This window comes from Aplysia californica, unplaced genomic scaffold (genome assembly GCF_000002075.1).
Source record: "Aplysia californica isolate F4 #8 unplaced genomic scaffold, AplCal3.0 scaffold01608, whole genome shotgun sequence".
In the NCBI taxonomy this organism is placed as follows: Eukaryota; Metazoa; Mollusca; class Gastropoda; order Aplysiida; family Aplysiidae; genus Aplysia; species Aplysia californica.
Window position 1 is genome coordinate 20,368 of NW_004798878.1, and position 25,426 is coordinate 45,793.

General features: G+C 49.1%; 1 protein-coding gene across 1 annotated transcript in view; it reads right to left on the minus strand.

Annotated features, from left to right (window-relative positions):
• Positions 1-293: 293 nt before the first annotated feature.
• LOC101848332 overlaps positions 294-25,426 on the minus strand; it is a gene marked incomplete at its 5' end in the record, with an annotated part of 37,750 nt that continues 12,617 nt past the window's right edge. Inside the window, 8 exon segments of the mRNA XM_013090870.2 lie at positions 294-2,659; positions 3,084-3,242; positions 3,848-4,051; positions 4,487-5,331; positions 5,724-5,832; positions 6,782-7,066; positions 8,901-9,964; positions 11,665-25,187. Coding sequence (XP_012946324.1) covers positions 2,528-2,659; positions 3,084-3,242; positions 3,848-4,051; positions 4,487-5,331; positions 5,724-5,832; positions 6,782-7,066; positions 8,901-9,964; positions 11,665-25,187 — 16,321 coding nt within the window.

A 25,426-nucleotide genomic window follows, 5' to 3' on the forward strand; every position in this document is an offset into this window, starting at 1 on the left:
AGTCCAGTGCTTCTTCACCCTCTAACCATGTGCCACTCCTCCACTGAAGAGGCTCCATCACAAAAAAAAATGTCACAAATTTCAGGCCACTTGTCCCAGACTTGTTTTTCTCTCAGCCCCACATAGACTCCCACCCACAAAGCAAGGAAGCATTCACATAGGTGTACGTGTGGAGGCATGTGTGTGTGTGTGTGTGTGTGTGTGGTTGGTGGGGGTAACTGTGTGTGCGAGTGTGTGGTTGGTGGGGGTAACTGTGCGTGTTTGTGTGTGTGTGTGTGTGTGTTTGTGTGTGTGTGTGTGTGTGTGTGTGTGTGGAGGGGCGTGCGTGTGTGTGTGTGTGTGTGTGAAGAAGCACTGTTCTAGCTGCAGACCACCAGGCAGCGAGGCGTGTCTACAAGAGGTCTGGGGCTACACTACATCAGCTACATCAGTACAAGCACACAGGCCCCTGCCCCACAGTCAGGGCCGTACTACATACACGTACCATAGTATTATATAGAGAAGCCTTTCACAAAACCAAACAAGTCTGTCCCCGAGTTACCACAACAACATGGAACATTCACCGCGCTACAAGCGTATTGCGCGTTACACACCTTGTGTGTCACAAGTTACACATCTCGTGTGTCACATGTTCCACATATTAGTGACCAATAATTCTTCTTTCACTCGATTCCCTTTAAAAAAAATCATCACCACTCATTCCAACAGCAAAACTAACCCGACAAGTCGGTGCAAGCTCCTGAAATTGAGTTGGGACAATAACGATGACAAAAACAATAATAATGACGATGAGGGTGAAGTGACAAGAATGATGATGATGAAATCACCAAAGTAAATCATGATTCCCATGAAGATAGCACAGAACAGGAGCGTAAGAGCCAAGACATGGCATGTAATCAGTTGGATGGATTGAACGAACTGATCAAGACATCGAGTCAGAGCGAAACTGAGAAGACAGGGCCCTGTGACTTTCTGCCAAAAGGCCACAAGGCACCTTTATCCCCACTCTTGTTACGGCCATAGTCAAGTAAGCTAGACAAACTCATCACAAACAGAAACAATATCTTTGCCCAACGCGCACATCATGGATTTGTCTTTCTTCCATAGACAGTTAATGAAATAACTTGCTTAAATCCACATATCTGTAGATTTTTTTTTCTCTGGTGCAGTTACAAAACACAAAGATAAATTTGCTATTTGTTAGTCCTCATCATTCCAGAGAGCTTTTCCTTTCTCAAAGTTGTCAAGAGTAATACCCACTTCACTAAAACACTGCACTTGTTAAACTTCCTTCAGAAGGTTCACATGAAGTCATCCACACTCAAGCCAGCACATCACCTGGATCACTTCCTTTTCAACAAGTTCATACGCAGAGTAGATCTAAGTGAAATTTTATTAAAATCCTCCAAAACCAGCTCAATCTTAGTGTTCTCTTCTAACAATGCATGTAGAGTCTAGGTGGACAGACTCTTGTTCTCGAGTAAAACATGATTATGATCGGACACTCTTGTTCGCGAGTAAAACATGATTATGATCTGGGCGAGTCCTCTGTCGGACCCTACACCACTCTACTATTGTTTATTTTCTCTCTAGGTTGGGAGACCGGTGGTAAAGCAATAACCCCGAAGCAGCACCTGCACCTGCTTTATCTCCCAGAGGGTTACACTGGCGTTATTCCTTTTCTTGCCGCCACCACCACAGGGTGCTGTACTGATGGCATGGAGCCAAGGACAAACGTGCCCATGTCTGAAGAGGAGACTTCTTGTGGTAGCTGCATCATGGGGGGAACGGGGCACATTTTGTCCTGAGAGAGGCGGTAGGCCACCCTCAGATTTTTTACAGGTTTGCGACAGGAGCTGCTGATGTAGGAGTTACCGGAGTGCTTGCTTGTTCGACGAGTGGAGTTGTTCTTGTTAATTTTTTTACACAGGGGAGGAGGGAAGGGTTGCAGGGTAGGGGTCTTATTCATGGGCAGAAGGTGCAACGTAAGAGACTTGTAGTGACACATTGCTTGTCCCAGACTTCTCATTAATACTTGGGGGGGGGAAAAGATCAAGATAGGGGTAGTGCCGCCTTGCTGGCTCAACACTTTGGTCTGAACTCATTGTTGCAGAGATCAGACTAAACTTAGCACAGGTGGGAAAGTTTCACTGTGAGACCAGCAGCACGTCTCTGAATCTGTGCGTGTCTGCGAGATGTTAAAACCAGGAACTTGTGTTGTCGTCACTCTGAAATTCCCTTTCTTTTGCTCAAGTCAGAGTGTTGATTGATAAAACCGCTTATTTCCACTCCACTGGTGCCTCGAAGGACACAACAATAAAGCTTCTCCGACCATCCTATGACAGCCACCTTGCTCCTCGAGGATGCATACAGCCTTGCAGCCTGTTACATCTGTCGATGATTATCCTCCTAAGCCTTGATGTGGTCCAGACTCGGTGCTGAAGGGACACGAAGACGTATCTATCCTTCGTCTGACGGTAGCCATGATAGTCGTGTACACGAGTGCTCCTCACAGCCGCGATGTTGTCTATGTGGTGGCAATGATAACCACGGCATGTGGGTGCTCTCTCAGCTGTTCCATGAGGGCCACACTGCCCTGCTGCGCCACAGAGTTGTCCACAAACTCACACGGAGGGAAGATGTGCACCACGAAACCAGCCTGCACGACAAGCAGAGAGAATGCATCCGTTAAAACTTCTATATGACCTAATCAGTTCTCAGTAGTGTGAAAATGGGTGTAAATTATTGATAAAATACAACTGCTAATTTCACCTGTAAACCATATCATGTACTTTTTCAAGCCAAATCAAGAATAGGATTTTTCAGTGCATTCGACTTTTATGCAATGGACAATTGAAGATGACCTTAATACATGCCCCCCCCCAAGCACATTTTGTTCCCACAGAATCTCAACTGGGGAAATTTGCAAAAATGAATTGCACAAAGAAAAAAAAAATTTGCCTGGGCCAACCACCCCTCCCAACCACCACAAACTCAAAGCCAATCCTCCACTCCACCCTCAGATAAACCAATCAGACTTAAGTAGCGGTTGAGCAGTCCAGAAGACAGGTTGTGCTACTTACTTGTTCTGAGCCAGGAAGCGGGACATTGACAATGCCAGCAGCCTGCTTGGTGTTCAGGTAGGTGATGAATCCCTCGTTCAGGGCACGTGTCTGTTTGTTGAGGTCCATCTGGTCGCGCCCGCAGGCCACGGCAATCAGGATGCAGTAGTCGTCCTCACACTGGGACAAAATAAGGCACATTGGTGTGTAAGGAGAAACAATATTGACAAAATAACGATCACTTAGTGCAATGGTTCTTAACCTGGGTTCTCTTGAACCCCAGAGACTTGGTACGTCAATCTCAGGGGTTTTGTTGAAGTGGAAGTCAAAATGTACACTCCTCTCTCTCTCTCTCTGCATACATGCATGTGTAAGTCCCCATCCATCCATTCCAATCAACACACTCAAAGGGTTCAGTGAAAATACATATGAAACTAGCCAGGTTCAGCATCACCAGTGAGGTTGAGAAAAGGTAAGACTGCTAACAAAAGGGAGAGTAAAGAAATACAACCTAACAAAAGTAACCTTTAACCACCACTTACCAAGTATGCTAGATACTTAATAACAAGATGCCACTTATGAAATAGGAGGCAGGAACGTGCAACCATCTGATTAAGATACAGCATAAACTTTTTCTAATGGCAGTTTGGCAAGTTTTACAGTGCTCTGCAAAAAAGAAATCTGGAATCATGAGCATAATCATGACATTGTATAAAACTGAAGAAAAAGATTGCAAAGACTATGTCAAATCCATAATGACCAACAGCACAACACCAGCCACCCACCTGCATACGCTTGGCCACACCCTCCAGCTGTGTCTGCTCCAGCCTCATCCTCTGGCTGATGCGCAGCGGCGCCACCACACCGTTGTGCATGGGCTGCGGCAAGGCCTGTTTGGGCAGGTGGCGGTTGCCTGCAATGAAATGCATCTGCACGTAGCTCTGGTCATTCTTCAAGGCGAGGCTGCCTTGCCACATCACTGGGTACCTCTGTGAGACGAGAAACATAATGGAAGATATATATATGATGAATGATGTTCATTGTTTTGACTCAAGAGTCACGATGAATAATGTGAAACATGGGGACAGAAACAAAATTAATGATGAGCATCATTTTGATTCTTCCTATCGGAAAAATAAAGTGACCTGCAAATACTTTGCTGGGAACAGTATACTGTCACCTGGAAGCAAAGTGGTACTCATTGACTCAAGAGACATCAAAGCTTTTACTCTTGTGTGGGTCTGTGTGCACGTACGGGAAGTTTGTTTGAGTGGAGGATGGTTTAAGTGAAGCACAAAGGATGACAAGATACCTACATTAAGTACAACTTTAAGAAACTATTAACTCGGCAGCAAAAAAACCAAAACAAAAACCTACATACTAGAGAATGCATCAGCAATCTATATTCAATTTAGAGCTCGTACCTGCAACATGACCACAGGACTATCTCTGGCTGGGTGGTCGTGCGACATGCGCCCATGGAGGATGAGATCTGACTGCATCTGTCGCGGCAGCGTGGGGCTGGGTGACGGGGAGCGTAACATGACCGAGCCCGGCTCCACCTCAGCCTTTTTCTCTCCCAGATGCTGTTCCAGTCCCGGGAATCTAGCACCTGGTGGAAACTGCGGGAAGTGGGAGGCCAAAATATGGGGCGGGGGTGGTTGCTGACCCTGGCCATAGATACTTCGCGGGTCGATGGGCAGACGGCTGACCATACTAAAGGCCCCGTGGGGTAGGCCTGGGATAGGAAGGTCTGGTGGGTAGAGGTGGGGAGGGAGGCCTTCTGGTCTGTGTCCGCCTGGGCTGGGCTGCATGAAGGCGCTGGGAGGTACACCAGCCGGGAGCCCACGGCCCGCCTCAGACTTCCGATCCATGAAGGACATGCTGAAGGGACTCTGCGGAGGAGTGGACTTTGGCGTGCCGCGGTCAGTCTCCGACAGATTCAGGGCCTGGTTGTGGCCCATAGTCTGTGAAGACACGGGCAGAGCTCCTTTCCTCCCTGCCTCGTGACCTCCAGGGGTGCTGCGAGCCGGCTCGTGACCTCTCATTGCCGTGTGGACAGCAGCCAGATTGCGGGCCACTTCTGCGTTGCGGTTGGCCTCACTCCGAGCAAACTCCTCCTCAGCCGCTGAGAGGGCCGTCTCGTGTTGAGCCAGGGCTAGCAGGTGGTGCTGTAGATGGCGGTGCTCCACCATCTGCTGGTAGGCCCGCTCATGGGATGCGGGACGCTCGCCGTGGGCAGAGGGGTGACCGTCGCGACCAAGGTCATCTGAAGATATAGTTTGTTATTTGAGCAAACAGAAACAGAATAACTACCAGTCATTCAGTGCCAAGAAAGAGTAAAACAAACAGAAAAACTAGAGAGGGAAAGAAAAGAAGGTCCTACCATTGGAGCCTTCCAACCACTTGCACAACAAGTATCTTTGTCACCACAACATCAAACTGTCTCACATACTGTAGTCCTTCGAAAAGTCTGAATTTAATCCATTTGAGTTAAAAACTTTCACTGCACACCAAAAGGCTCTTATTAAGCAGGCACCACATTTTGGCACCAAAAGAGAAAAAAAAAAAGAATGAAACCTTCCAGTGGTGCCCTCCAACCCCTCACTTTTGCATTGCGAGAATATTTGCCCTTGCCAAATAAATAAAACAAAAACTTACCCTTGATGAAGCGTGAGGGGTCCTGGTGGTGTGGGGTGGTCAGTCGGAAGGGTGAGGAGGACGGGCCTGGCTCTCCCTGTCTCATAGGGTTGGGCAGTCTCTCAATCACCTGGAAACAGAAAACATCAAGCTGTGTGTAAGATAAGATAAAATAAGGAAAGGAAAGGAAAGGAAAGGAAAGGAAAGGAAAGGAAAGGAAAGGAAAGGTAAGGAAAGGTAAGGTAAGGTAAGGTAAGGTAAGGTAAGGTAAGGTAAGGTAAGGTAAGGTAAGGTAAGGTAAGGTAAGGTAAGGTAAGGTAAGGTAAGGTAAGGTAAGGTAAGGTAAGGTAAAGTAGGGTAAGGTAAGGTAAGGTAAGGTAAGTTTTAGTAAGAGTTTTACGGCACTTGCAACACAATTAAGTCATATAAGTGCGGAAGAATAGATTTAGTTTTAGTATTTTTAGTAAGAGTTTACGGCAACACAATAAAGAAGAATAAATGTGTTACAAGACAGTAGGGCCTAACATAAACAAAAAAGAAGGAGGAGAGATAACGATGATAGATGTTTGATAGGAAAGAAGGAGCAAACCATGCAAGGGCACCCGCCAACCACTTGAAAGGTGAGGTAAGGTAAGGTAAGAAAAGATATTTTAGTTTGAGTAACGAGTAGAACATCCACACAATAACCATCATTTAGTGCAGGTGAAAAGTGAGGCAGGCAGACAAATAGACAAAAAAAGAGAAAGAAAAGAAGTCGTGGCATATAAGGCCTTTCTTTATAAAACAGCAATATTCTATGACACACATTTTTAAAAATCTGTTTCAAGAAGCATAGGTCCTAAACCTACTGTCAACCGAGTGCTTCATCTTGAGAATACCATTTTGTTCACCAGATTGAAAGAAAATCATAGACAGTCACAAAAGGCTCAACTACAACAGTAAAAAGCCTTTTTTCTTTCTTTCTTTTCTTTGCTTTGCTTTCCAAGAAAAGAAAAAAACTATCATGTGCATTAGTAGAAAAAAAGAGTTGGACAGAATTAAACAATTTAAGAAATCTTAAAGAGGGGCCTTGGACATACCTGGCCTTCTGGACTAGCCGAGGTAGGTGACAGTGAGTGGGGGGGATCTGAGACCACACCGGCGTACAGCATGGCCGAAGTGACCGGCGGTGTCCGAGATCGCACGTCTCCGTTACCCGCCTTGATCAGCGGGATGGACGGGGACTTGGCAGTGCTGGTGGGCCCTGGGTAGTGCATGGGGTGGTGGCCGGGGGGACCAGATGGGGCCCCTTGCTGGTCGGGAGGCATCATGAACGGCCTCTGGCTCGAGTGAGCTGGGGGCACGCCACCAAAGCCAAACATGCCCTGTGAGGAGAGACATAGGACATAGGATGATGGTTTAGTTTTTGTTTTAGTAGAGGTTTTACAACGCTCACAACTGCATAAGGATGATGGTTTGAGTGAAGAGAAACATGTTGATCCTATAATGGTCAGGGACAGCAGGATTTTTTTTTGGGGGGGGGAGTGTATTAAAGACAGGCAGACATAAAAACCTATCAGTCCACAAGGAGTCACAGGAAGCAAGTTTTGAGCAAAAAGAAGCACATCGATTCAAAAACAGTAAGACCATTTAGTGCTAGGGGGTGTTAAAAATGTCGGAAACAACAAAGAACAGAGGGAAAGATAAGAGAAATAGGACCTCCCAGTGGCATCCTACAACTACCCAAATATTATGATGGTGTTTTTAAAAAAATTGGTTACGGTTTACAAAAGTTTTATAGCACTTGCAACACAATATGGTCGCTATACTTGAGGAAAAAAAACAACCTATAAATCTTTCCTTACTTCCCATTGCCACTCGGATATCAAGCAGAAAACGAGGGCAAATTTCAGTCAAAATGCTGACAACCAACGTAATCTGAATATACAAAGCAATCTCTTTTACATTTAATTGAAAGAAGTGGGGGGGGGAGAGAAGAGAGAGATATCACTGATTCTGAAATACTTTTTTCCTCCACACACTTGAGGTCTTCCTTCATCAAGTTGAACCAACTCACTTCTATTAAAGACAGAAGAAAGTAATTTATTTTGAGATCAGCCACATATCTTCAGGACTAACATTTCTCAAACTCCCAATAACAGTGAATTTTCAAATGACCAAAGATATAAGGCACTATGTACTAAGTACATAAACACACAAGAATTTCAGATGGAAGAAATACCCCATATTTTCAAACACAAATTCAACTGAAAATTGAAAACAGAAATATTTTTAAAAAACTACAACAACAAAACTTTCTTAATAAAAAAAAATTGTTTTCAAACAAAGCATAATAAAAGCCGTAAAAACCGACATCTGAAGGAAAAATTCACTTCTCTGAGTCATGTGAACCATTGATCCCCTTACTGGCAAACCCTGTGAAGAAATTTTACCATTACTGATTTCTCTAGAGGCAGTGAGAGTGACAGAGTGCTTAAAGAGACACTAACGCATCGCAAGTGTTAGTTTTGAGAATGGAAAAGCACATCGACATCAATATCTGTCCTTTACAGCAGGGAAAGAGGAAGTCAGACAAACAGACACACAGACAGATAAACAGACAAAAAACAATAGAGGGGTAAGAATTTTTTTTAAAGGACCGACCTCTAATGGTACCCTCCAACCATCTACCATAAAAAATGTCATTATTCCTTATGTCAATTATAAACATACTGGTTCTCATGCTGCAAGCTTTGTTGAATAAGAGCATTTTTCATATTAACTGTTCTCCCTCATAACAAGGAACAAATGTAAGATAAAGGTGTTAATGAAACTCAATAAGCTCTCTTCGTGGTGAAAATGTTCAGTATCAAGGCAATTAAAATACAATATTACTATCATTTTAAACAGTTATGACAAGAGAACCCAAAGTATGTTTTGATAAGAGATTATACTAGTTCCTAATCCAAAATCTCACTTGAAAAAACTAAAGCTGTCTGCAGTACTCATGTGGGCAACTTAGTCTAATTATGAAACTACCCCCCCCCCCTCCCCCCATTCTTATTGATTTTGGAAATTACACACTTCATGATAGAATAATATGACAGAATTTTACTCAGATGCCCCCTTTTTTATATAATAATTTTTTTTAATGAACAAAAAAAACAGACATCATTCCATGCAGCCAGAATACAGAAACCAGAAAAACAGACAACTTACAGGCCGAAGTTTCTGGGTCTCTGGGTTCTTGGCCGCCAGATCTGCTGGGATGTCCAGAACTCCATGCTTCCCTCCCTTGCCTTGCCGCTCCCCAGGCCGGAGAGGTGGCTGGCCGTGCACGCTGGGCGGGCGTTTCCCCGGCGCCTCCTGGTGGGAGCTGGGCGGCCGCTGTGGCTGGTGCAGCAGGCCAGGGGAGGGGAGCTGGGGCGGGTTGGCCATGTGTTGAGGGGGGAGGTGGGGGGAGGGGGAGGCCCGTCGCTGCAGCGCCTCCTGGTGCTGGGTCGTCCACACCTGCTTCAGAGCTTGAGGGCCACTGCCCGCTGGGTTCACGGCCGAGGATTTGACCGGCAGACCTGTGGTCATGGAGGCAGCCCCCGAGGACATCATGGGCAAGTGAGGGGACGGTGGAGGCTGAGACAGAGAAGTCTGGGCCAGTGTAGGGACAGACACAGCTCCGACACCTCCTTCCTTCCCTCCCTTCTGTACCTGGAGGGGCACAGTGCTGACCGGGCTAGGAGACGGCGCCATAGACAGCTCATCCAACTTTCGAGTCTGCGACAGCGAAGGCGTGACCTTGACCGGCTCGGGGTCCACGGCCACACCAGAAAACAAGCCCAGCTCTTGGGCACCTGCTGGTTTCTCACTTCCCGATTTGGGATCTTTGAGACCTGCAGGAACATTCGTCTTCTCCAGGGCGCCAGTGGTGGGTGTGGTCGTTGCGCTACTTCCTCCACCACCTCCTACAGGTTTGATGGTGGCTGTTCCGCTGTCCGACAACTTGATGGTCATGGCCAGGGAAGATTTCTCTCCTCCTTGCTCGATGACGTAATGCTTCTCCTCCTTCTTGATCCTCAGGGGTGGCACTACTAACTTGTTCTTACGTTGTTGTTGCTGTTGCTGCGTTGAAGGTTGTTGTGGCTGTTGCTGTTGTTGCGGCTGAGACTGCTGTAGTTTTGTAACAAACAGTTGCGGTTCAGAGCCAGGGAAAACAGTCTTGTTGGACTTCTCCAGACTCTCTTTGACGAGTTCAATTGACTGTCGGGTCAGTCGAGCTGGAGGCGGCGCTGAGAAAATGAAAAGAGTGATAATGTTTAATAAGTCAAGTCTTTTTTTAATGTTCATATTATAAACAATAAGATCTGACACAAAAAAGTAATCATACTGTGTTCGGGGAAAAGGTAGACAGTAATTTATAAACAGAAACATAGAGGAGATAGCATATCGAAGAAGCCCTCCAACAACCTGTCACATGAAGTCTTCTTGAACACACGCAAAAACAATCTAAAGACATGGCGTCACACAAGGCAGACCAAGAGGCTATCACGACACAAGGCAGACCAAGAGGCTATCACGGACATTGACCATAAGTTAACTTCGTGTTATAAAAAGTACTGCCTGTTTTAAAAAATGTAAATGTTTTTATACCCCCATTGACATAATTTAGATCCATTACTGGGGGAGAGGGGTTGTTCCATCCTGCCTGTCTGGACCAACTTGAGTAGAGAGAGATATGCCAGTAAAAATTTCCCCATTCGAGAATCGAACTCAGGTCTTCTGCATGTGATGGCAAAGTGATTAACTGCTACGAGGTCTGTCTCAGAATAAAGTTTCCCTCTTCAATAAAATCAACACAATGCAACCAACAGCCACTAAATTTTGTGACATCATGACATCATATCAAAGAAATCTCAAAGCCAAATTGCAAGTGCATTAGTGAAAGGGTCATAGAGCTGTGACGTGTCAGGTGTGGTGTTCTTGTGCTCTTTGTCCAAGGCAAATTCCAGGAAAATGGCTGAGCAAAACATTGGTTTCAACCTTCTCATGCTACGATGTCCAAGTTGTGATCAAATTTTCAACTCTTCTTGGCAAGTCTGCAGCTGAAACCCATTGTGATCTATACAAAGTAATAAGGAAAAATTCTCCATTAATTCAAACAGTAAGGAAATGGATCGAGGAGGTTGAAGGTGGGAGGTCTGACATGAAAGTTGAAGAGCACACAGAAAACACGGGCAGAGAAAAGTGATGCACATTGGGTTTTGTTTGACATGAATGACATCATACTGAGCTGGCTGGTCACACCTGGCGTAACTGTAAACGGTTACTACAGATTCGTCCTCAAAGACAAGCTGAGACCTGCGATCCGGACAAAAGACCTGCTTTGTTTGAAGAAGGCATCATCTTGCATCATGACAACGCAACTGCTCACAAGTCCAGAGTTGTGAACGAGCTTTTTAAGGGCTACTCTTAGGAATTATTGGAACACCCGTCCTATTCGCCCGACCTCATCCCTTGCAGCTTCCACCTCTTCTCCAAGGTGAAAGAAATGCTGCGAGGTTGGCGATTTGAGGACGAGGACCCGATTCAAGAGGCTGTGAGAAAAGCACTCGAGACCTTGGACAAACGATCACTGACCACTGTCTTTGACCGCAGGGCACATCAAATGGAGAAATGTCTTGAACTTGGTGGTTGCTACGTTAAATGGGTATTTGAATAAACTTTCTGTTGATACTAAATACAAGGTGATTTATAATTATATGTGAGGACAGCATGACAGGGAAACTTTATTCTGAGACAGACCTAGTACACCAGACACCAATCTCCCATTATACTGAGAGGAGGTCAAAAGATCATGACTTCTCCACTAAAATTTTAATGATTGTATTAAGCGTGCACATCCAGCCACTAACTTATCCGTATCCATATGTCTATAGGGGGCTGCACAAACCCATAAACACAAGCAGTAGCGCTAAAGCGCCATACTCACCAGTTACAGCCACAGGAGTCTCAGGAGTGCTCTCCTCCTCACTGCCGCCGAAGATGCCCTTTGAGACAGCATCGATAATAGCGTCCATGTTGCTGAGCGGGCTCGACTTTGCTGCTGCCGTGGGAGTGCCAGAGACTTGAATGGACGTCTCTTCCTCGGCAGTGGAGGGAGAACTCGGGGCTTGAACCCCAGAGCGCAGCGTTATCCCGTCCTGGCGGCCACCAGCTGCAGCGTTCTCCTGCAGCACACTTGACGAGTTGGAGGAGGATGCGGGGGAGGCTGGGGGCAGCTCGGGCGGAGCCACCCCGTCCAGGCTCTGGTTCTCCAATACCTTCTTCTTGCGCCCCCTGGTGGTGCGGAAGCTGGTCGGCTGGACACGCTGCTCCTGCTCCGTGTCGTCAAACTTGTAGATGTCTTTGGACTTGGGCTGAGGCTCAGGCTGCTGGCTTTTAGCCCCCTTCCACTCCTCAAAGGTACTGGAGGAGGATTCTTCTTCCCCTTCTTCCTTGGCACTGCTGCGACTTCGCCTGGTGCCGCGACCATACTCCAGCTTCTCTAGCTTCACCACGGGGGAGGAGGCAGAGTTCTCAGAGCTGCGTGTTCTGGGAGAGTTGCCGCTCTTCGGTGACTGACCACCAGGGGCACGACCTCTCGGGGAACTTCCGGAACGAGACACCCTGGGCTGGACAGGTCCTTGTGCGGTGCCTGCCGCTATCGCCCGATAGTCCTTGACCTTTCTGGCACGGGTCGACCTCTGTGTTTTGCCCCCTGTGGCAGGGGAGGGAACCGAGCGATCGTCTGTGTCAGAGCCTTGAGTGTATTGGTTCTCTTTGCCCTCCAGACTGGCTGGCCCTTCATCCAAGTTGATGACCAGCTCTGGCTCACCGTAGGATGAGTCCAGGTCCAGCTTGCCTTCAGGGCTGACCACGCCCATCTTTGAGGACAGCGAGTTGGAAGGAGGAAGCTGTTCTGAGTGTTGCTGGGCATCCTGTGCTGGAGGAACCACCGGAGGCGGCTGCTGCTGAACTTGTGGGGAATGCTGTGCTGGGATTTGAACTGGCGGCTTCTGCAGCCTGTCCGAAGATGGAGCATTCCCACTGCTCTCTCCGGGCAGTCTTGGCAGCTGTGGGTGGAACGGCTGCTGTTGTTGCTGCTGCTGCTGAGGCTGCATAAGGGCCAAGGAGGCTGGCTGAGAAGTGGGAGGCTTCTGTGGACCACCAAACATAGGAGCTGGGTGCTGGCCCAGAGCACCGGGGGCAGGCTGGGGGTAGCCGGGCTGCTGGTGTGGAGGCAGCGGAGTGTGGTCCGCATTCTGGAGATGGGGAGGAGGTGGGGGCAGTTGAGGTGGCTGCTGTTGTTGGAGTGGGAAGGCAGGCTCAGTCCTCAGCCCGTTGTCCCGTAAATCATGAACTGGGCCCAGACCACCCCCACGGTTCCTTCTGCCTCGTTTAGATCCGGTGCCTCCTCTGCCTCTGGGCGCTCTCTCATTCCGACGAGACTTGACCTCTCTGTCAAACAACGGTGTGTGCATGTCCAAGCCAGGAAGACTGCCAGGTAGGTTGTTCGGTTCCTGTCCTGCCTGACTATCAAAGTCGTAAGCATCTATGGACTTCTTCCTGTCCACACTAGAAATACCTGCCTTCTCAGCAGCTGCTCTCGCCTGGTTGGCATTGTAGGCTTTATGGATCGATTCCACATTTGCCAAGACACTTTCCTCAATGAGCTGTTGCTTTGCTAAAGCCGCAGCGCGATCTTCTTTGCTCGTCTCCTTATTCCTTCTCTTTTTCTTCGCACCTTTCTTATCCTCCTCCGAGGACAGAGGCTGCGACTTGACTTGAGATTCGGGCGTCAGTCGCTTTGATGGTGTTGGCTCCTGGTAGAACGAGGCAGGGAAACCCTCTAGTCTTCTCGGGGCTGGGGGGTCCCGGTCTGCGATACGACCACTGGCCTCTGAAACCACCTGGAACAGGGGGTCATGGTTGAAAGGATCATCTGATGACGCCTTGACTCCTCCTTGAGTCTTGTTGAAGAAACCTGGTGCATTCCTGGGTGGGGAGTTGAGCAAAAAATCTATGGGCTGCTCGGGGTAGTTCATTGTGTTCTCCTGGTGGCCGTGAAGCAGACCTTTGGGGGAGAACATGGCTTCTTTTCCCGCTGATGGACCTTTGCCAGGCGGAGGGAATGGAGGTTCTGATCCCAGTTGGTTGGTCCTGGGAGGGGAGAACATGGGCTCGTGGTGGCCAGGGCCCTTGCCGAGACCAAACACGCTGTCTGACTGCAGGCTCTTTGTGAATGAGAATGGAGTAGCATCTGCTGGTGGGAGCACTTTGCCATGAAGAAACTCTGGTGCAGGATGACTGCCCGGGATGGACGGCACCTTGTCCGTGACAGGAGGCGGTCCTTTCCCAAAGCCCGACAGAGACTCTGGTGGGGGTGGTGGTGGTGGCCCTTTCCCACTTCTTAGAAGTTTATCCTGTAGCGAGACTCTGTTGCAAGCCAAAAGCTGCTCAGGGGTAAGGACTTTATTGGTGAGCAGTGCCGGGTCAGGTGGGGATTTGATCTGATGTGAAAACATCTGCTCCTGAAGTGGTTCCTTGGGGGAGTGGAACAACGGGTCGTGCAGGGGGCCTTTATTGGGTGGAGACTGGAACCCTGGTGGTTCGGAAGTGTGGTCTTTGAAACCCAAGCCTGCCGGTGGAGTTTTCTTTTGGTTGGGCAGGACATTTTCCTGGTGGGGTGGGATAGTCAGGCTGCGCATGGGAGACTGAAAGTTTTTGTCGTGGAGGGCATTGTCCAAAGAGATGGAGACAGGTGGCGGGAGGGGAGACTGGCCGCGCTGGCGGTCCTTGAAGACCACGCCTAAACCAGGATGCTGGCCTGGCCGGTCCAGGTTTGCCACCGACGTCACATCCTCTGGAGCTGCAATTGTGTTCCTCCTCGGAGATCGGCTCACGGGTTCAACAGACATTTCCTGAGACTTGCGGCGAGTTGACAACAGCAGAGGGTCAGGAACCGGATCTGGACCATGGGGAGGTAACCCAAATGACGACCGCCTGGACTGGGGAAGTTGTTGGGGGCCCATGTGATTGACAGAGGGCACATCTGGCTCCACAGAAGGGGGCAGTTCCCGGTTCGGAGAGAGGAAACTGCGGTCCTTGGCCGAGAAGAATGGGGATCTCTGAGGTGACTGTAGCAAAGGTTGCGGCGACTGCATGTTGACTTGCGGGGACTGGTGTGGTGGAGGCGGCTTCTGCTGGAATGGCTGTCTCTGGGGTGAAGGCATTTGCCGCTGAGGCGACTGCATGTGTCTCTGTGGCGACTGCATTGGTCTCTGAGGGGACTGTGGTACCTGCTGCTGCGGTGACTGCTGCACGGACTGTTGCTGCGGCGACTGCTGTATGGGCTGCTGGGGAGACTGCTGCATGGGTCGCTGCGGGGACTGCATCTGTCTCTGGGGGGACTGCATCTGCCTTTGTGGAGACTGCATCGGCCTCTGGGGAGACTGGGAAGGCCTTTGAGGGGACTGGGCCGGGCGCTGAGGCGACTGACCTTGACCTTGCTGCCTCTGCGGCGACTGCATCTGTCGGAGGGGAGACTGCATGGTGGTAGCAGCCGGCTCAGGGGTTTTGTCCTTAGCAACAGGTACTGAATTCCGTCGCGGCGAAGAAAAGGGTGGGGGACCGGCCGGGGCAGCTGGGGCTGACGCTGGAGGCTGTCCTGACGTCTGCTGGGAGGGAGACGTGAACAGGTTGAACGGATCTACCTTACCACCCTTGCCGGCCAATATCCCGAGCCCTGACACTGGCGGGATCTCCTTGTTCAGGTCGATCTTATCCAGGTCCTCCTTCTGTAGCAAGCTGTCTTCCAGTGTCGTGCTGACTTTTTCTGGGACAGGACTTGAGAAAATGGACACGCCTAGCTCGTTCTTCTCCTTGGCCGGAGAGGTCTCCATGGGCGTGGGCTGCGAGGGCACCTTCTCCTCAGACTCAATGAACAGCGGAGGGAGATCGTCTTCCATGTCCATGGAGTCCTGGTCAAATCCTCGCTGAAATTCCAAAAGATAGCCGACAGCTCTCTCTGCCTCATCCGACGCTTCTCTCATTGCCTGTTCCTCTTTCTCTTTACGAGCCTTTTCTTCCTCTTCTGCTTTCTTCTTCTCCTCCTCTGCTTTTCGTTTCTCCTCCTCCTCCTTCTTCTTCAGCTCTTCCTTTGAAAGTTTCTTTTCTTCTGTAACAGGCTTGTCAATTGACAAAACATCCTCCAGCAGTTTGAGCTGCTCTTCATCCTTCTTCTTAGTCTCTTCATCCAACAAATCAAAATACTTGTGAGTATCTTTCTTTTTCTCCCAGTCTTTCTTGCTAGTGGGACTCAAAATGGCATCCTTCTTCTCTTTGACGTCTTTCCCAGAGAAGGAGGAGGAAAGATGGCCACTCTTCTTGTTCTCCCTCTCAGTAAAGGGTTTCTCAGAGGATCCAGACTCGCTGGAGGGTTTACTGTCATATTTGAGCTGTTGGTTGATCACATCTTCCAGCAGCAGCTCCTGGTCATTGCTAGCCGAATCAATAAGAAGGCTAACAGGACTACTCTTCAGACCTCCACCACCACTCTCCTCATCCTCACTGGATTCAGCAGCTGCCACTTGAGCGATGATCTCGTCCACCCTGTCATATTTCTCTTTCTCTTGCTGCTTTTTCAGCAACTTCTTTTCCTTCTTGGTCATCTTTTTCTTTTCAGACAGGCCGGAGTCAGAGACTTCATCGATGACTAGAGAGGATGGGAAGTCGTCGTCGTCGTTGATTTCCACTGAGGAACCAATGGTGGTCTCGTCTGGCACCAAACTCATGTCCTCACTTGCTCCTTCCTCTGCAGCACTGACGGACTCTATCAAGGACACGACGGAATCGCTGGAAGCTGGAGGGGCAATCTCTGTGATGACGGTCGTCTCCGCCTCAGAAATCGGTATGACCAGGTCATCGCCTGCATCCGACTCCACTTTAGGTGTGGCTGCAGAGTCAGGTGTCTTGACCGCACTGGGTGAGAGATCAGACAGCTGGTGGTTCTGTGTCTCGTCCCCAACTGACTTCTTGCTGTCATTTTCCTCAACCTCTTCCTTGACTTTGGCACCTTCATCAGATCCATCAGATTTCTGGTCCCCCTTCAATGAGGTGGACTCCTCACTGCTCTTTTCTTTCAGCTTGTCGTCATCACTTTTCTTGTCGTCACTCTTCTTCGTCTCTCTAAACCTTTTAGGGATGAGAATGGGCTTGGGGTGCCCCCAGAAACTGGTAAACTCATCAAGATCTGCTTTCTCCTGTGCTGGGGCTGGCTGAGACTTGTTGGAATCATCTGCAGCCTGCTTCTCTCCTCCACTAACCACCTCAGACTTCTTCTCAACAGCTGATGACGGTGCAGGCTCCAGTTTCTTCTCACTGGCACTCTTCTTCTTATTCTTCCCCTCTGGAAACTTTTCTTTCTCTTGAACCTTTTCCAGCTCCTTCTTCTTCTTTTTCTTCTTGGGCTGTTTGCTGTGCGTCTCCTCTGCCTGCACTTCAGCCTTCACTTCTTTCTCCCCTTTGATCTCCAAACTAGCTTCAGCCTTGTCTTTTTTGTCTGCATGATCTTTTCGGGTGTGCTCCAGCTTCTTCTCACTGACACCATCTTTGTGCTGATCTTTCTTCTCACTCTCCTTCTTCTCACTCTCCTTCTTCTCACTCTCCTTCTTCTCACTCTCCTTCTTCTCACTCTCCTTCTTCTCATTCTCCTTTCTCTCGTTCTCCTTTTTCTCGTTCTCCTTTCTCTCATTCTCCTTCTTCTCCAGTTGTTCCTTTTTTTCCACTTCTTTCCTCTCTTGGTCTTTCTTTTCCTGATCCTTCTTCTTCCCTTCTTGCTTCTTTGACACATGTTTCGACTCAACAGCTTTCTCAGACTTAGCATCCTTGTCTTTGTTTTTACTTTTGACAGGTTCAGCTGTTTCTGGTTTTGATTCCTTCACTTTTTCCACAGTCTCCAGCTTGACCTCTTTCACCACTTTGTCTTCAGCCGAGGAGGAAGCACTGACATCCATGCCTGTCTCTGAGCCTGCCAGATCCTCCGACTCGCTGTCAAAAATGTTGACTTTTTTCTTCTTCTGCTTCTTGTCTTTATCCATCTTGTCATAAACTTTAGTAATCAGAGAGTTGACTAGCTCTTCTTCCTCTTTAGGATCATACTTCTTTTTCTTCTTCTTCTTTGATGAGCTGTCCTCTTTCTTTTTCTTCTTATCTTCCGCCTTTTCAGAATCATCCTCTGTTTTCGAAGCCTTTACTTTCTCATTGTCTACTTTGCTTTCTTTCTTATTACCCTCAACCTTTTCAGGATCAGACTTTTTCTTTTTCTCATCAGTTGTAACTTTTGACTCTTCTTTCACTTCCGAGCCTTTTTTAGTGGCTTCTCCTTTTGATTTCTTTTCCGTCTTGGCAGGTTTCTTAGATGATGACTCCACAGATGAATCCACCTCTACTTTCCCAACTTTCCTCACAGACTCAATGGAGGAATCTCTCTTCTCCCCATCACCAGACTTCTGGGCTTTCCTCTTCTTCACTTTGCTCACTTTGGGCGCCTCTTCTTCTTCAGACAGATCGATATCATCCATACTGTCTGGCTCAGTTACACTTGACAACGTCTGAGGTTTGACAAAGTCGTCTCGTGAGGCCATAGAATCTGTCGAGTCGTCTCTCGTTTTCCTGCGCTTAGGTGTGGGTTTGCCCTTAGACTTGCCAGCAGATCGCGACTTAGACGACGGACTCTGGAAACTCTCCTCCTCCGAGTCTGAAGACGCATAAATCTGATTGAACTTTCCAGTAGGCTTTCCTTTGGGCTTGGTGGCTCTAAGCAGGGCATCATCATCATCTTCACACGAGGAGGAAGAAGATGAGGACACGTGGGGCCTTTTCTTGATTGACTTCGTCTTCACGGGCTTCGTCTCTTTCACTGATTCCGCTTTCTGACTCGACTCGGACTCAGAGAGATCGCTGGCATTGTCTTCGCTGTTGTCAGAGGTGCTGTCAAATGAATAGAGCGAGGACTTCGCTTTGCTACCTTTCTTGTGTCGATTCTGTTTGAATTTGTCAAAGGACGATTTGGGAGCTGGCTCCGACTTGCTGTCGGGCTCCCGATTGCGCTGGGTCTTTACCCGATCATACATGGAGGTGAAGGTCATCTGGAACTTATCGTTGCTGTCTAACAATGCTGCCAACTCATTACGTTTGGGCTTCTTGGGAGGAGGTTTTTTCTTATCTTCTGAATCCCGGTCTTTGTCCCTCTCTTTTTCTTTCTCCCTCCTCTCCTCTTTTTCTTTCTCCCTCCTCTCCTCTTTTTCTTTCTCCCTCCTCTCCTCTTTTTCTTTCTTGTCTTCTTTCTCTTTATCCCTATCCTTCTCTTTATCCCTCTCCTTTTCCTTTTCTTTCTTCTCTTTTTCCTTTTCTTTCTTTTCTTTCTCCTTTTTGAGCTTCTCCTCCTTTTCCTTTTTGGCTTTCTCCTCTTTTTCTTTCTTCATCTTTTCTTCTTTGGCCTTTCTTTCTTTCTCTTTTCTCTCCTTTTCTTTCTTTTCTTTCTCCTTTTTCTCTTTTTCTTTCTTCTCTTTCTCTTTCCTCTCCTTTTCCTTTTGTTTTTCCTTGTCTTCACGTTCTTTCCTTTCTTTCTCTTGCCTCTCCTTTTCTTTTTCTTGGCGTTCCTTTTCCTTTTCTTGCCTCTCTCTTTCCTTCTCCTGTCGTTCTTTTTCCTTCTGAGCTTCCCTCTCCTCTCGTTCTTTCTGCTTCTGTCTTTCCTTTTCCTCCTTCTCCTTCTTGAGTCTTTCTTTCTCTTCTCTCTCCTTCCTTTCCTTTTCCTCTTTTTCCCGTTCCTTTCGCTCTCTCTCTTCCCTTTCTTTTTCCTTGCGTTCTCTCTCTTCCCTCTCTTTTTCTTTGCGTTCTCTCTCTTCTTTTTCCAATTTCAGCCTTTCTCGTTCTTCCTTCTCCTTTTTCAAACGCTCTTCCTCTTCCCTCTCCTTTCTCTCCCGTTCAAGTCTTTCCTTCTCCTCGCGCTCTTTCTGCTTCTCCTTTTCCTCTTGCTCTTTACGCTCCTTTTCCTCTTTTTCTTTCTGCTTTTCCCTCTCCTCTTTCAACCTTTGTCTCTCCTTCTGTTTCTCCTCCTCCCTCTGTTTGAGTTTTTGCTGCTTCTCTTTGCTACTGCTGGACTTAGAAAAGCTTTCCTTCTCTCCCTCTTTGTTCTTGCTCTTCCCTGAGGAACCCTCAGATTTTTTCCCAGCGCTGCTACTTGAGGACACCTCCGACTTGCTGCTGCTATCTGCCGCATTCTTGGCCGACTTACTATCCCCTTTGTGCTTGGACGAGTCGCTTTTAGAAACTTTCTGCTCACTTTTGACTGGCGTGTCAGGAGCTTTGCCGTCCCCCGGCCCTTCTTTCTCGTTTTTTGACGCCTCTTTCGCACTGTCCGCTTTACTGCTCGACTTGCTCTCTGACGAAATGCGCTGCTCTGACTTTGCCTGCTTGGATGCTGGCTCAGGAGTGGAATGTTTTGTTAAGCATGACAGGCCCGAGAGAAGCTTCTTCTCCCCACTTTTCTCTTTATCTTTCTGCGATTCTTTGCTCTTCTCCTTTGACTTCTTATTATCTTTCTTCCCTGAATCACTCTCCACCTTTGCATTTTTCCCTGAAGAGGCCGACTTGCTGGCATCCTTAGATTTTTCTTTCTCCTTTTCAGCATTTTTCTCCTTCTTCCCATCCGCATTTTTATCTTTCTTTTCCTCTTTCACAGAACTTTTCTTTTCTTCTTTCTTCTCCACAGCCTTCTTTTCCTCTTTCTTCTTGGACTCCTCCTCTTTCTTGACTTTGTTCTTGTCCCCGTCTTTGCTCTGATCCCTCCTCTCCTTCACTTTACTCTTCTCTCCATCCTTACTCTTGTGGCTGTTGGCCTCCGATGACTTTTTGTCTGCTCGGTCATGCTCTTTCTTGTCGTGGTTCTCTCGACTGGCCGGTTTGGGCGACTTCCTGTCCACACTACTGCTGGACTGTCGGCTTTGGGAAGAGCTCTTGTGCTTGCCATCGTGAGTGTCGCGGCTGTGGTGACTCCCCTGCTTGCTGCTACTGCTGTTGCTGCTGTTGTTGTCCGAGGATTTTGGGTCTGGGGTGAAGAGAGGTTCCGACTTGCTGGCGTTGCTCGAGCTTTTGTTGTGGGAGCTGGACTTGCTGGACTTTTTGTCTCCCACTCCCCTGCCCCCCACAGTAGATGCTGTTGTGTTGTTGGGGGCGCCTGCCCAGGAAGAAGTCGTTGATGATGATGAGGATGAAGATGCTGCTGCTTGAGAGGAGGAGGAGGACGAGGACGAGGAGGACATAAGCAAAGGCTTAGAGAATGAGGAGGAAGTGGATGAAGATGAGGATGAGGCTGCTAGTTGAGCTGTTGTGGTATCCACCTCCGCTCCTACAGAAGAAACAGACTTGCTGGAGCCTTTCCCAGCTCCACTGGTAACATCCTCTCCATTGTGAAAGTCTTTGCTCTGAGAGCTCTCTCTATTGCTCACACTCAACACTGTCTGAGTGGTCACCGGAGGGGACAGATCAGTCTTTTTGGAACCTGATAACAAATCCGAGGTCTCTGTCTTATCCGTCGTCTTCAGCGAAACCACATTGCTAGAGGCATCCGAAACTGTCGATTTATCTGTGGACACCTCCACCATAGCAGCTTTGGAGAGCAGTTCAGAGTTGGAGAGACTTTTCAACTTGTCCTCCGAGGCTTCAATACTGGGCGGCTTGACGGCGGCAGAGCAAACAGTCAGAGAACTAGCCCCAGGGTGTGGGGAACTGACCTTCCCGCTACTACTGCTGCCGGGAGTGAGCTGAGAGGAAGACCGAGACGCAGAGTTACTGGACGAAGAGGATGACAGTAACTCCTCCCCAGGTGATATCGACGATGACGAGGATAACGGAACAGAGGAGGTGTCACTTTTCCGCTCCTCCTTGAGATTAGCCTTGGAACAACCATCACTACCTGAATCTTTGTCTTTCTCCGCCAACATTTCTTCACCTTTGAGGCCAACCCCAGCTGACGCTAGTCCTGCTGCAGACGCTGCTGTCCTGTTGGTCGAAGCGCAATCTTTTCCTGAAACACTACCCGGCAGGTTGGAGACTTCCGTCCGAGAATTTTCCGGAAGGAAGGAAGGAGAGAGCACGCTGGGTGCCTCTTGGCCTACAGTTGGCATGAGCTGCGATTTGCTTGGTCCATGTGTGAAGGGAGCTGCCGCAGAGGAACCATTGGCAGACTGGTTCCCTGAGGCAGACGGTTGAGGTGAGAGTAACAATAGCGATGAGGACGACGCAGACGCTGTGTGATGTGTTGATGATGATGACGTCGTGTTCTGTTGATGTGATGAAGAAGAAAACGACGCAGACAATGACGACGATGGATGAGGTGATACACCGCTCGAGGACATGGAGGAGCTGGTCAGGGTGGAGGACAGAGAGAGATGCGACTTACAAGGAGACGAACTGGAGGACGCAGACAGGGTGGATGACGTGTTTTGTTGAGCAAGTAACGACGGTGGCAGGGGCAGGGAAGAAATGACAGATTTTGACTCATGCCCACCCCTGCCCGTGTGCTGCTGATGGTGCTGCGTGGTCACTATGGCACAGGTTGCCGTTGCTGCTGTTGTTGTTGCTGCAGCTGCTGACACAGCAACTCCCACCATTGCTTCCGACGAGGACACACATGAGGGAAAAGACGAGGAAGATGATAACACAGAGGGCGAAGACATCATGGACACTGAGGATGACATGGGTAACGAGGACACTTCCTGTTTCACAAACAACGACGATGATGATGATGATAAACTTGTGTTACTAAGTCTATTGGCCCCTGAATAGTCCAAAGTCGTTACTAAACCAGCGCCCGAGATAGGGCCACCAAGAGCGTTCACCTGTGACGAGCTGAGCCCCGAGCTGTGACTGGTCTGGACACAGGTCACAACCGGCGCTGAGAAGACACTGGTGCTTGCAGGAGTAGCTAGTGCGCCCAGGCCGGCCACAGTGGTGGTGATCGTGGGCTGCAGCATTGAGGAACACGTGGTCACTGGTTGAACACCACTACTACACACACTACTCACTGAAAACGGGTCCGACAACGACGAAGGGGAAATGTTACGAAGCGGCCATGACTTGGCACTCCAATCAGGTTTTACGTCCCCCATTCGTGGACAGAGGGTGTTCGGGGAAATGGCTTCTGATTTGACAGAGGGAACCGGCAAGATACCAATGACGATCTCTTTCCCACCTTCAGCTTCCGTCTTATTCATCTGCTCGAGGCGTTTGAAGTCTTGGTCCAAGATGCTCTTTTTGGACAGCATCTGCTGCATGATGACCGACGGTTCCGTCTTCGTCTTTTTGTTGGAAAAGCTCGGGCTACTACTCTCATTGTTGTTGGTGATGTCCCTGTTCCCTAACCCAGAGGACAGGCGTAGCGAGTCCACAGAGCTCTTCGAAACAGGCTGGTTGAGGATTTCATCAATAGCACGAATCCGCTCCTCATAGGTCCGCTCTCCAGGGGCTTGCAGGGGCTCCGTGAGACTGTCGTCTGACAGATTGTCGTCAGGCAGCTGGGGACTATTACCCACACTGCCATAGAACTCATTGTCCGACACAGACTCCTTTCTGCTGGGAGACGCCCCGGGGGAATGCTGCCATGGAAGAGGAGACAAATGTTTGGAACTCTTCTCTGTGTAACTCCCAGAAGTCACAGAATCCTGAGTGTGTTCCTCGCTGATGGCCGGGCTGAAGTAGACGTCCGTCGACGACTTGTGAGCGGAGAAGTCGGAGGTCAACTCCTTGCCGGAGAACTGGCTAATAGACTTGGAGGAGGACGATCGCTGTTGTTTTATCACAGATAAATCCTTATCACTTAACCTGCTTTTGTAGAGTTCATTATCACATGGGGAAGATAGAGCCAGAGATTTGCCGTCGTAGTGGTAGTGTCTCGAGTTGACGGCATTGCTCCTCCCATCACTAGACTTGTCTCCCAGCGAGGAGGGTAACAGTCGCAAACCGTACTTCTTACTCTCATCTTCCTCGTCACTGCCTAACACACTGCCCTGTCTATCGTAACTCCTGATATGAACCAAAGAATCATTATTATCCAACCGCCGCTTTTTACTCCGTTTGAAATCTGAACCGTAATCCAGGTCACTGTCCCCAGCGTTCGACTCGTCTCTCTCATTCGACGGGCTCCTGTCTTCTCGTGTGGCACTGATATCCTCACCACTGAAATGGTTGCGACTACCCTCATGTCTAAGGTCAGAGCGTCGTTTATCAAAGCTTTTCCTATGAGCGGCAGTCGCAGACGACCTGTTGGAATACTCGTCACGCTTCCACCCATCACGCTTCCGCTCGTCCCGGCCGAGATGCCATGAGCCCGTGTCCATGATGGCAATGGACTTCACTTTGGCGGGTGACCGAGGTGAGTCAGGGTCGCTGGTGGGCGTGTCCTCCATCTCCAGCTTATTGAGTTCCTTCAGGAGCTGCTGCTTCTCCTGGTGGAGGTGCTGCAGATCTCCCTCAGGGACAGAACCCACTTCAGAGTCACCATGGCTACCGGATGAGCCCGGGCTTCCAGAATGATCCAGATGTCGACTTTTGGCCGACACACGCCCCAGATGCCTTTGTTTCTCCAGCTCTAGCAGTGATGCCGACGATGAAGGCGGGGGAATTTTGTCGTGTTTTCTGCTCAGCAGCTTGGGGTCGGGCTTACCACTGCCCGAGAGACCGGACTCCTCGTGGGAGCGCTTGCGGCTTTTCTCCGCCGCCGTTTTGGCAACCTCCGCCCCCAGTTTGGAGGACAGAGGCGGCCACGCAGTACGAGGCTTGCTGCCCGTCAGATCGTCCAAGTCTCTGCGTTTCTGAGCATTGGTGGGGTATGTGTCATAATCATCGTCTGTGACCACTGAACGCTTGTAGTCATCAGAGTAGAACATTCTGTGCATGGGAGTGTCTTCCTGTGTCGGGGTAGGGGGCGAGTTGGACCTGGAGCGAGAGCCCTGACTGTGCAGGCTGCCCTGATTGTGGTAGAGCGGGGACGCCGTGCGGCTGTGATGACCAAAGTCCTTATCCTCCGACTTGCGATCGTCAAAACGGTCCCTGGGCAAGTACTTGTCCTCCCCACGGCCAGAGCGGTACCGACTGTCAGAGCGGTATGAGTTGTGCTCGCTGTTGGGGCTGCCGTCCCGGCTGTTGTATGGGTCCAGCGGCCGGTCCCGCAGCCGGTCCTCGTAGCGCTCTAGGGAACGGTCCCGAGAGCTGCGGCGAGACTGGCCCTCAATCCGTCGGTCCAGCGAGCGGTCCCGGGAGCCCCTGCGGGATGGGTGGTCCTGGGAGCGACGCGGGCTGAGGTCTCTTTCCCGTCGCTCCCGCTGACTGTGGCCGTACTCCCGCAGCACCTGGTCGTAGTCATCACCGCTCGTTTTGCTGCTGTAGTAGGGCTGGCTGAACTCCTCCGGCCGCCTGCAACAACAGCAAAGAGTCATTAAGTACAAAAGCAGATTATCCATGAAACAGTCAGGGGAAAAATGAAAGGTAAACAGAAACAACTGGTTGCCTTTACAAAGAATTTTTTTTAAGTAGAGAGAAGCTCGTCTAAACAACATCCAAACAATTATGGCCATTTAAGACAAGAGAAAAGGGTCACCATAGAGTATAGAGCAACACATCAAAATCATAACATCCATGTCGTGCTGCAGAAA